We start from the raw sequence: 12546 nt of genomic DNA on the forward strand, positions 1-12546 counted from the left end.
AATTGATGATCAGCTCTTCATTGGATATGTGGGCAAAATGAAGGGCGAAGCTGTCCACAAGAGGATTCTTTCAAGGTGGGTCATCCTTTGCATAAATATTTGTTATTCACTAGCAAAGAAGGTTACCCCGAGGGCATTAGAGCTTATTCCACAAGGGCTAAGTTCTGCCACTTCAGCTTTGGCTAGAGGTGTGCCGGTTGCTGGTATTTGTAAGGCAGCAACTTGAGCTTCCCTCCACACTTTTGCAAAGCATTATCGCTTAGACTCACAAATTAGGAGGGATGGCAGTTTTGCCCGTTCTGTTTTGCAGGACTTCTTTGGTTGACCAGTCGGGCACTCGCCTCTGAGTGTGGGACTGCTTTGGGATTCTATTCATAAGGTGAGAAATCCACAGGTAGTTGTATCCATCAGAAGAAGAAGTTACTTAACTTCGGTAACGCTTTTTCTGGTGGATACAGTAGCTACCTGTGGATTTCTCACAGTCTCACCTGCCTCCCCGTTGCCTGTCTGGTCATACCTAGAGCGCTGTTAATGTTATTGATTTGTCTGTATTTTAATGTGTGTAAGAATGTGTATGTATGTGTGTGTGTATGTGTATATATATATATATATATATATATATATATATATATTTATTTAATGAGTTGGCAAGTGTTGTGCTTGTGATATCGGTATTCACCCTTTCGCCTCGAAGGCACAGTAGAAAATTGTGAAACTGACGCCAGTGTGCTGATGGGGGACTTCTTATGGCTCCGATGACGTCAGACGGAGTCGCGTGAGGAGCCCTCTGATTGTGACATCCTCATCGACATGGAGAGCTGGGGAAATAAATTCCGTCAAATGCTGGCGCATTGGGAAAATTCATAAGGTGAGGAATCCACAGCTAGTTGTATCGATCAGAAAAAGCGTTACTGAATGGTAAGTAACTTGTTCATTTTGTTTGCAACGGTAGTTCTATCTATACCATGCTCAAGTGGCCTTGACATCCCAAAAGTGTAAAGGAAAGGGGTTTAAATACTACCACTAAAGAAGTCACTATGGTCAGTAATGTATAATTTCTGCCTTAGAGAACCTAAAGATTTGTCTGATCAACCACTACGTCTTGCATTTGAGTTGACTGTTTGGACAGAACAACCTTTCACAGACCCTTAAGATTACTATACTGCATCATGGATGTTTCTTTGACTTGGGAAAGGCATTGGCATTCATGGTCCTTGTTTGTAATAGCTTTATTATCCAAATTATTTTGTCATTTATGAAATATGAATTCAGCCATGAACTTCCCATGGGCTTGAACAGGGTGATTAGGTAAGTACCATATGAATTTTAAATGTATTTTGCGGGAAGTCGGTGGCAAAACAAAATATTATTTGCATATGTTGTCAATTCCAAAGTTGACTGACCAAAGCATTCTTTTGATTTACCTTTGTTTAATATGACACTATAAAACTGAATTGACTGTAAATATGTTTTCTCTGAATCATTTACAAGTTACAAGTAAACATCAGTTATGAATCCTTATAGTAGATGCAGCAGTATTTTGAAGTTTGGCCTGTTCTGTGTTGTAGGAATTGTTGAAGAATATAAGCCTCCATTCTATGATGTGGTTCCAAATGACCCCAGCTTTGAAGATATGAGGAAAGTGGTCTGTATAGATCAGCAAAGACCAAACATTCCCAACAGATGGTTTTCAGACGTAGTAAGTACAATTAAACTAGATATTGGTGTGCATGGCTGCATATTTTTGTTTCTCACATGTTAATTATGTTAGTTTTTTTGTGGGCTGCTCATATGATAATGTCTGCCAGTGTAACTACTATTACTACACCTTCACCATGCTGACTAATGGGACCAGACTTTGCGCAAGGTATGCCGTATATGTTCGTAGAATGGTTTTCAATACTTAACATATGTAATTAGTCCCAGGGCTCTTTGAAACTTTTTTTTTCCTTTGGCTTTTTTTCTTTTTTGAAATAAGACCTATGTAATTTGAATTCCAGGTTTGTCTGCTGAACTACTGATTGATAATGAAACTGGTCAGCTCATGACTCCTGTGCTTACGCATTTTTATTTTAATATTCAGAAATTTCAAACTGTAGCCACTGAAACTTGAAAAATAAGTACATTGGTTCTTGCCACCAAGCTAATCTCCTTATTTCTGATGGATACTTCTAACGGTAAATTCCTCACCTTAGAATACTCTCCAGGTGCCAGACTGGATCCAGACAACTTTTCTCCAAGAAGTGCTCCTGCTCACTACTAGATAGTGCTGTATGGCACTTCGTGGACTCCACACTGCTCCAGATGTGATATAGCAGAGACTCATGTAAAATAAGTGCCAAATTTCTTTCTGCACCTTCTGACAAAGATCAGGAGCTGTACTCCTAACTTTGCAAGTTTTCTACTGACTTCTAAACCATTTCACCAGTGTTGATAGGGAATGATGTCCCCACCGACAGGTCAGGTCTTGACTGCAGGAAGCGGATTTTAATCCTGGGCACTTGTCTTTGGTACTTGTTTTTGGGCCATAACTCTGTCATGCAATAAGTAACACCCTCATGCACCCAATGGCGATCTGCGATGGGGAGGCTAAGCAGAAAAAAAGTTATGACCTTCACATAGGTCCCAGTACGGACCAGATCCTGATCTCAAGTCCATTTCAGACACCACTCAACGTCTCACTTGAGGTTCTCCAGTAAGGCCAAGCGCAAGCATAAGAAACCGAAATGGGACTCAGCCCCATCCCAACACTCTGACTCCAATGAGAAAATGCAAGGTTGTTGGTGTTACTCACGCCTCTTTGAGGCCTCTGGCTATGAAACCGATTTGTCAGCTGATTCCAACACCTTGTGAAATTCCAGAGTCGTCGTCCAACTCTGCAGCAAATTGGGGCCTTCAAGGAGGCCATTCTGTTTGGTGCGTTCTGGCTCCCTGTGATGCCCCTTCAAGCCCATGGAGCTCTGAGGGCCCCACAGTCGAGTTACCACTGACTGGTCCTACCACAGTGCCGTCTGTCCACCTGGGACCCATTGCTGGCATATAGTAACTCTGGTACAGAATTCTACACTTGTTTATGCCACACCGGCGCCAGTGTCAGCTGCACCGGTAGAAGAACAGTGCTGATACCAGCGACTGACCCAAGCCAGCTTCAGCTTGAGCCCAACTGAAGTTGTGCTACGAAATTACAAAAGTGCATCCGGTCATGCAACCTGGGCCAAAGCTATGCCACACCTGTCAGGATAGGAGATACAAAACAAGATAATGAAGCCTCTCCCGTTTCATAGGTTGGTGGCACCCCAAGATGTTGATAATGATGGTTATGAGGATGGCTTTCCTCCCCCACACTATACTTATGATACCTTATACCATGGGTCTTCAAACTGGGGGCGGGTCCCCATACGGGTCTTCAAGTGATCCTCAAGGTGTGTGGGTGAGGGGGGGTGGGATGGGAGCAGATTCTGGCCAAAAGATGCATTCTGCTGATACAAGTGTTTTGTTGTAAGCAGAAACAAACTAGTGGCAGTAACCTGCTCTGTAATGGGCCATCACTAACATCTTTTGTCATTTATATCCTGGCCGGGAGAAGGTCTCGAAAGCGAAAGTGTTTCAAATATTCTTCAAAACCCTCATTTCTAATAGTCACACTGTGGATACTTTTACATGTTAAATAGGCCTCCATGACCAGAACAATGTTTACCAATCATGTATTTGATTGCAGTTGTTACTGTTTTATACATGCAGTGTTTAAATACGTCTAGAAATATTTAAACATTTCCAACTTAATAGAATACTTGTGATAAATTGTGAGGGGGGGGGCCTGTTTGTTTATTTTTTTTCCATGGGATGGGGGCGCGGCTTAGCATTAAAAAGTTTGAAGACCACTGCCTTATAAATTGATTTGCAGAATGCCAGTGGGCCTGAATCCTTGCCTGTTGACTTACCACTTGGGCCGCCAATGAGAGAGTGCCTCATTTGCGGTGATGGTCTAGAGAGCAGCTGAGACCCTAGGATTATGACTGCCCTCTATTGAGACCAAAATAAATGTCCTTGCAGAGATCTTACAAATTGGGCCTACTACTTGTGGGCCCCTGCTTTCCTTTAGTGATTCCCTCATGGTTCTTTTGATGGCTACTTGGTTGAAGCCTTGTTCTTGCCTTCCCATAAATGGGCTGATGCGAAGATGTGACAGATCGTCACCTCTCCTTCATACTGTGACTCAGATGTTCTCACCAGTCACCAACTCCTGAGTGACCATGACCAGTGAAGTGAATCTTCATTCATTTTTAAATGCTACTCAGGACAGGTAATGCAAGAGGATTCAGGCATTTGACAAGCATCTATTTTCCTTTTCTAGTCTAGCATTTCAACCTGTCAGTGATGTTTCTTTGCTGGGCCGCTACACAGGTGCCCTCAGGGACATGGCCAGCAAAATCTTACTGTCTGTATCAGAAGATCTTAGCATGTCTTTAGCTCAGAAGATTCATGTGGACGGATGTAGCCAAATATGTTATCTGTGCAGGGCTGAATACTACAAGTTGCTTAGGAAGGTGAGTCAGTGCTCGTGTTGTATCTAGTCAGCAGATGTGGATGCGTTCCACAGGATTTTCCAGAGATCTACAGGCCTTCCTTATTGGTAAGGCCCTTTGATGGGTCTCATATTTTCAGTGAGAAGCCAGACTCTGCATTGGAGCGCTTTAAGGCCAATAGAGTTGCAGCACTCTCCTTGGGCCTTTTGCCCCTTCTAGACAGTTCCTGCATCAATTCACAGAGTTCTGGGTCTATTCCAGAAAACTGGAATACAGACAGTCAAAGCTTTCCCAATCAGTGGACCTTGTTAGTCAGTCTTCACAAGGCCATGGATGTGGCCTGGAAGGCAGTGTGATGTGATATGAAGTCTAGCAGGAGCATTGGTCCTGCCGTTTTTCTTTCCCTGCTATGCTCTACATTTCCATTCTGACACGTCCACTATACCTCCCAAACAAGAGTCCATGTGCGACAAGCTCCTATATAGGTTACAGGACATGCCTCTGTTGCACTCCAAAGGTGCCATTGAAAGGCTTCTGGACTTGGAAAGAGTAGTGGGGCTCTTACTTTCACTTTTTCCTCTTTCCGAAGAAGGACGGGTGCCTCTGGCCGATTTTGAAATTCCAGCCTCTGACTGCAAATTGAAAATGTTCGCACTAGCCCAAGTCATCTTTGCTCTGGAATAAGTGAATGGTATCCTTGGGCCTGCAAGACACATATTTTCATATACCAGTCCTGCAGTCCCACAGACGTTATATGCGGTTCAAGGTAGACTGAGAGCACTCTCAATTTAATGTGCTCCCTTTTGGCCTCATCAATGCCGGTTAGGTGTTGCGACCCACCTATGGAGGCCGGGCGTACCTGTATTCCCATACGTCAATCACCTGGCTATTGAAGGCAGGCTTGACAGAGTCTGCCGGGGACCACTCACACATGACAGTAAACATCTTAACATTGTTGAGGTTCACTGTCAATGAGCCAGTCTCTCACGTGACTACTGGGCAGAGGCTTCATTCATTGGAGCAATCCTGGACTCAATGGATTTCAGGGCTTTCCCTCTGCTGCAAAAAATGAAGGACATTCAGGATATGATTCCAGAGTTTCAAGCTCGATCCTGGATCACAGTAAGTGCAGTTCTGAGGTTTCTTGGCCTTTTAGCTTTCTTCAACCTCGTAGTCAGTTGTACCAGGTAGTACATGCAGGCTATGCAGTGGAACTTGACGTTTTGCAGCATGAATCCTTTTCTGGATTCACATGCTGTGCATTATTCCTCCATATAGTGGTTGGGTCCAGAAGAATTGTCTTTACTTTCTGTTTTATTATTATAATTTTTTCTCTCTCTCGCAGGCATCGTCGACCACCATTTGGTGCTTGGTCCATCCCCTGTGTGACGTCAGACAGCACCCCTGAAGTTTCTGTGCATGGTAGCCATCTTCAGATTTTTTTTTTCCTGCTGTTGGATCTAGAAGCAGAAGGAGGAGCTCTGAGGTTTTTATGCACCATGCAGAAGAATCCAAAATAAGTCATGAGTTTTTGTAGAAAATCATTGGAAGACAGACTGAGGAGAGCACTAGAGGAAGGAAATCCTTCCCCCCCCCCCACATCCCAGCTGGGGACCCCGCTGAATTTCTCTGCGTGGCCAGTGAATAAATCAACTTGGGGTCATGGAGAGCACCCCTTTTAAGTTTTGCCCAAACTGCCACCACAATTTCCAACAGCGTGACCCGCACAAAGTCTGCAACCTTTGCCTGCCAAGAGACCACAGGGACAAGGACTGTGAGGCCTGTGCCGCGTTTGAGCCAAAGAATCTTAAAGCTCATCAAAAACAGCGAGAAGAGCAACATGCGGCAATATTCAGCCAAAAAGCACAACCGTCCCTGAGGGACCTAGGCCTCTCCAGTGAAGACGAAGAACGTGCTGGAGGCACTGAATCAACCCAAGGGGGATCAGACTTCGAAATCCTCGAGGGGGACCCCGAGAAGAACCACATGGTGAAAAAAATGGCAAAGGACATAAAGAAAAGACCCGAAAAGGTAAGAAGACCACTGAAACCCTCTGTGACCCGGTTCCCTAAGAAAAGGTCTCCCAAGGCAGCCTGAAGCCCAAGAAAACAGTGATTGAGGGCCGGCCATGAAGCAAAGGGGCCAAAGGATCCCAGCACAGGTAGACAGATAAAGGCAGAACGTTGAAACAGACAAAACCCACCACAGAGCGCGAACCCGCGAAAGATGGCGCAAAATCTTCGGAGGAGGGACAAACTGCTCCAAAAAAGAGGGCATCCTCGATGCAGGACGTCGAAAAGGCCTTGAAGGTGGAGAATAAAAGGCGAAGGCTGGAAACCCAAATGGAAACACTTCAGCGCAAGAAGGAATTTGATGAGGCGCTGAAGGAATTCAGAAACTCTAGAAAGCCCACCACAGACGTCGAAGATGAAGATACTGCCTTAGAAGCCCCTATAACACCAGAACAACATGAGGAAAAGACTGAGAAAGACTTCTATGACTCTCGAAGGAGAGGAAGCAATGGGAGTTTTTGAGGAAGACTGGAATGACCTCAAACAGAAAGCCCAGAAGAGGAGGTCGACAACTACCCCTCAAAGCTTTTGCCCCCAGACGACATCACTTTCTGCAATGGTCTCATAAAACGAGCTACCAAAACTTATGGGGTACCCTTGGAGGAGGAGGAGAAATGACTCATGCTTCCTCCTAAAAAGTCTTATGCAGGTAAGTAAGAGAAACTTGCATCTTCATACACTACCTAGCATACTGGACCAGGGCAAGGAAGTTTCAGAGAACCAGCCTTACAGTGAAGGTGAAAACCAAGAAAAGAGAAGAGGTGTAAACCTTCTTCAAAAAATCCCAAATGCATCCAAGGAAACACTGCGGCAGACTCCATCATTGTCACTACAGCCAGAAGGAAGAGTAATGCCCATACTTCCACAGGACCACCTTCTGAGAAGGAAAGCAAAAGACTGGACATGGTTGGAAGGAAAATGGAAAGAGAAGCAGCAGCACAATGGCATACAGCCAATTCTAATGCCCTCCTAAACCGATATGGTCACCAACAATGGGATGAGATAGAGGAGCTAATGAGAACTCCCAGAAGAGGACAGGAGAAGAGCCAAAGCGATTTATTCAGGAGGGAAAAAAACAGCGCCAACACTTGTTTAACCTCGGCAATGGATGCAGCAGATACTGCTAGCTGTCAAATGTGTACAGGCTCAACCCTCTGAAGACATGCCTATCTCAGGGTTTAAACCTGAAGCCCAGGCTTCCATTATCAATAAGTCCTTCACAGGAGAGACCTTAATCCGGCAGGAAGTAGATGAGTCCTTGCAACGAGTCAAGAGGGGCAACGAATCAAGAGGGACAACAAAACAGCAAAGGCAATGGGTGCTCTACAATACAGGGATACTTTCAGGAGACCCCAGAAGACCCTCAGGAAGAGGACCTTTCCCACAGGACAACAGCAGCAACAAGGCCAGGACACCACACAACAGGCTGGCCAGCAATCTGGACACAAGCAACGGCAACATCCCGCAAGGCAGCCATTTCGGAGTAGAGGGAGAGATAGAGGCCAAACCTCCAGAGGAGCTTGAGGAACCTCAGAGTGACTCAAAATTAGCCTCAGACCCACACACACCACCAGTGGGAGGCAGAATAGTGTATTACCCACAAGAATAGACAAAAATAACCGATAAGTGGATTTTAAACGTGGTGCACCACGGTTACTGTATAGAACTAACAAGCCCTCCAATACCAAGACCACCAAACGGGACAAAGTATCAGGAAAAAGAACTGGTACAATTAAAAAAAACGGAGGTAAAAGAACTCCTACACAGACATGCAATAGAAAGAGTACCAAAAAGGGAGTAAGAAAACTACTCCCCTTATTTTCTGGTGCCAAAACAGAGCCTCACACTGAGGCCAGTCCTGGACCTCAGATTCATAAACAAATCCATCCGCACGCAACATTTCAAAATGACAACACTACAAGAGGTAATCCCACTTATACAAAAGGGGGACTACATGGCAACCATAGACTTAAAAGATGCCTACCTGCACATACCGATAAAACAAGTGCACAAAAAGTACCTCAGATTCGTGCTTGAGAAGGTACACTATCAGTTCAAAGTCTTTTCCTTCGGAATAAAGTCTGCACCAAAGGTTTTCACAAAGTGTCTAGCTACAGTCGCAGCCTTCCTAATAAGGGGAATCCACATCGACCCTTACCTGGATGATTGGCTGGTGAAGGCCAAAACAAAGGAAAAATGCTAAAGACCTTCAAATAGTGATCTCAACCCCACAAAAACTGGGATTTTTTGAAAATCTAAAAAATCGCCACCGGAACCACAAATTAAAAAAACTTTCCTGGGAGCAAGACCTGATGCGAAGAAAGCAAGAGCATTCCTATCTCTGGGGAGAGTACAGATGAATACAAACCAAACTCGCCTGTACCAGAAGAGTTGATCTCTGACAGTGAGGACAATCATGAAACTGATGGCCATGATGGCATCATGTAGTCCCCTGATAACTCATGCGAGATTCCACATGCGCCCATTTCAAGGATGGCTATGCAACAATTGGTCACAAGCCACCGGGAGTTGGGAAGATCTAGTGGTTGTTACAGCGAAAATACAGGAGGGGGTACAATGGTTGGCATTAAAACACACATCTATAGGGAGACCCTTCAAAGCAGTAACTCCATTTGTGACCATTACAACAGATGTTTCCCACAAGAGTTGGAGAGCACACACAGTAACGCAGAAAATCCAGAGTCCGTAAAGCACATCAACTTCTTGGAACTGAAGTCAGTGCTGCTAGCCGTGAAAGCCTTCCAAACACAGGTAACGGGGAAGACCATACTAATCCAAATGGGCAATACAATGACAATGTTCTATCTGAACAAGCAAGGGGGCACAAAGTCCTACATCCTAAACAAGGTAGCCAAAGAGATATGGAAATGGGTAATACAGCGGAGGATCACTCTATAGTCAATCCATCTACCAGAGTTAGATTATCAAGGCAGACTGATCAGACAGGAAAGCAGCTCACACGAATGGGAACTAAAGCAAAAAAGCCTAGAAGGGATCTTCAGACTTTAAGGCACACCAAAAATAGACCTGTTTGCGACTGCAGAAAACATAAAATGGCAACTCTTTGCATCCAGGTTTCAAATGCCCGTTCACTAAATTGATCAGGGAGATTTGCCTACACCTTTTCACCAATCCCCTTAATACCAAGGGTCATGGAGAAGGCCAAACAACCGGGAACAGATCTCATCCTCATAGCTCCACAGTGGGCCAGACTGACATAGTACTCTGACCTACTCACTGTCCGGGGGCAAATGATCAAGGTGGAGTGGGACTTGCAGAAAGGACAAGTGTTCTCTACCAACACCACGACAAACCTGTTGCCTAGGGCTGTCTTGGGTGTCCAGTTGTCCCACCTGTCAATGCCCACCCGCTCAAAAAGGGTGCTGTCAACAGGAAAGGGTTGGAGGGGGGCCTTCACATTTCCCTCCACTTTCGCCACTCGCTTGGCAAGTCTGACAGGATCTACAGAATGCATCTGAATGCTTTCTCATTTGGGGTCAACAGAAGTGGGTGACAAGCCTGTCAAAGGTCTTGCCCTAACCCAAATGTCCTGCCAGAGGCACATTATGAGCCAAACCCAGTAGGAAGGCTCTGAAGTGCTGGGGTACCACCATCACATGGACTGCCCCAGGCTCAGGAGCCTTAGGCTCGCTATACAGGAGATCATTCTCTCAGTAGATTAAGTGATCCTTGGGCTCAGCAGGAGCATCTAGTCTTCAGCCTGCTGCCTAAGACCCACAAGAGTAGGGCGCATCTTCTGCTCTGCGCAGAACTCCTCATTGGTCGGCACCCCCTTCTTGCTGCCAGTGGATCAGCTCAGGTAGTTCTCCCAGTTCGGCCACTTGTTCCCCTGTAGGTGCTGGAGCGTCCCCCTCGAGGCCCGCCTCCTCCCAGACCGTGGGGACCTCTGGGGCTGGGTTTCCCACGCCCCTTGCCCATTATCTTGGCACTCACCTGGGCCACTGTTTCAGGCTCCAGGACTGTCTGATCACCCTGTCTGGTTTCCATGGCCAGAGTGGTCATGCATGCCCAGTCTGGCAACCCCAACATCCCCAAGTGTGACCTGAGCTCCACCTCCTTACAGGCGGAAATCTCCATGTAGTTGCCTAGCAGACAGTCAGCTGGCATTGTGGGACTCACAGCTACCCTCAAGGAACGTACGACTGACAGCCCCACCCCCGCCGAGAGAACTTGCACCACCTTACATTGGCACTCTGAGTTGTCCACTACAACTACTTGGTTCAATACACCAGGGACTATTTGCCCTTCAGACACCAGGTGACACTGGACCATGGTCACACTGGCTCCAGTATCTCTGAGAGCCTCTACCCCCTTGTCCATGGTCACCCACTGCCTGTATTTCTTAGTGTTATCAAGCATTAGGTTTCTCTGGACCATCTCACCGTCCCCTAGTGAGACAAGGGTCATCTCTGTAGGATCCCCACACCCACCTGGGACCAACTCCTCTGCAAGCGCTATGCTGGCTAGCCCCTTGGTCTGCCCACCGCTGGGTGGCTGTGTCCAGTTGGAATCTCCCTTCATGTGACCCGCCTGGTCACATGAAAAGCACTTATGGTGCCCTGCCTCTGCAGGCTTTTCCTGAAGAGGCCCCTGGTTTCTTATCTCTTGGGGTTTGAAATTTCTTACCAGGGTTACTAGATTGGGTCCCTTTGGAAGACTTTGTTTACCCTGCCCCCTCCCCCGCCCTCGGCTGTTGGGAACCCTGCCCGCCTTTGGCAGAGTCTCCCTCCTATACCTTTTTGTGGACTTTTGTACTCACCCAGCAGTGCGCCTCCATAGGAAGCTTCCTGGGGTCAGTCAGCTTACTATCAGTCAAGTGTTGCCGCAGCTCTGCAAAACACAGACTAGATGAGTGCTTGCACACAATTAAGTTGTACAGCCCCTGAATATCTGTCACATTACTGCCCTTCACCCATCCATCCGGTGTTGTGCAGAATGAATCTACACATTCTAACCAGGTCTGGGAATCAGTTTTCTTACTCTAAACTGATTGTGGTACTCGTCAGGAGTCAGACCATACCTAGTGAGAGGGCCCTCCTTCATGTCTGCGTAGGTGAGGTTGTATCCCTTACCCAAAGCTAGCAAAGTGTCCCCCTCCCTCCTCTGTCAAGCGGTTCCACAATCCTCTTCTCAGGGACCCCATTCATGTGGATCTATGCCTCATACCTATGAAACCACCTCTGTATGTCGTCTCCCTTCTTGTACTCTCTCCCTACGTTCTTAGAAATGTGCATAATTCTTTCTAGCTGCACTGAGGTATTGCTGCCACCATCACAGCTGGACCTGCACCTCACATCCAGCTCCTTTTCTTTAAGCTCATGCTCCATTTTCAATCTCTCCAACTCGATCTGGAACCTCCTGGCTTCTCTCCCGTCTTCCAGCGCCTGTGGAGTCTGCCTGACCCAGGGGGTACATCCCACCCACACCCCCCAGCAGCTCCTGCACAGTAGGCCCATCTTCTCCTGGAATTGGGTCCACAAACTCCCCCATTGGATCCACGGATTGCCCACTGGTAGTTCTGGCTGCTACCCAGGCCCTCAGCGCCTTTTGTAGCTCCTCCTTTTTGGTGAGGCTTCTGACCTGGACATTGAGGTTTTTACAAACTGCCTTCAGTTCCTTCACGAAATGGGTTTCCAACCTATCCTCCTCAAAAAACAAATCCTAGGATGCAACTGACGATGCTCCTGACTGAGACATGATGTGGTTGGAGTTCAATTGAACTCAAGATCAAAAATCAGGCAAAGAGAAAAAAAAAAAATCTAAATCAAAAATCTGTATGTGGCACATATGGTCTGCGATATTGTAGTAGTGTACACCAATCACTATAGGTCAAGCGCAAATGCAAGTCCAATCCCATGGCTGCCACCTATGTTAGAATTGAGGTCTCTAGTTGGCAGTCGGTTTGG

General features: G+C 46.4%; 1 protein-coding gene across 4 annotated transcripts in view; it reads left to right on the forward strand.

The window, feature by feature from the left end:
• The window catches only part of ACVR1 (activin A receptor type 1), a 397514-nt gene that overhangs the window by 358830 nt on the left and 26138 nt on the right, over positions 1 to 12546 (forward strand). For all 4 annotated transcript variants that reach the window (XM_069225144.1, XM_069225147.1, XM_069225148.1 and 1 more), the window contains one exon: positions 1569 to 1699. In XM_069225144.1, coding sequence (XP_069081245.1) covers positions 1569 to 1699 — 131 coding nt within the window. The remainder of the gene's footprint in view (positions 1 to 1568; positions 1700 to 12546) is intronic.

This window comes from Pleurodeles waltl, chromosome 3_1 (genome assembly GCF_031143425.1).
Source record: "Pleurodeles waltl isolate 20211129_DDA chromosome 3_1, aPleWal1.hap1.20221129, whole genome shotgun sequence".
In the NCBI taxonomy this organism is placed as follows: Eukaryota; Metazoa; Chordata; class Amphibia; order Caudata; family Salamandridae; genus Pleurodeles; species Pleurodeles waltl.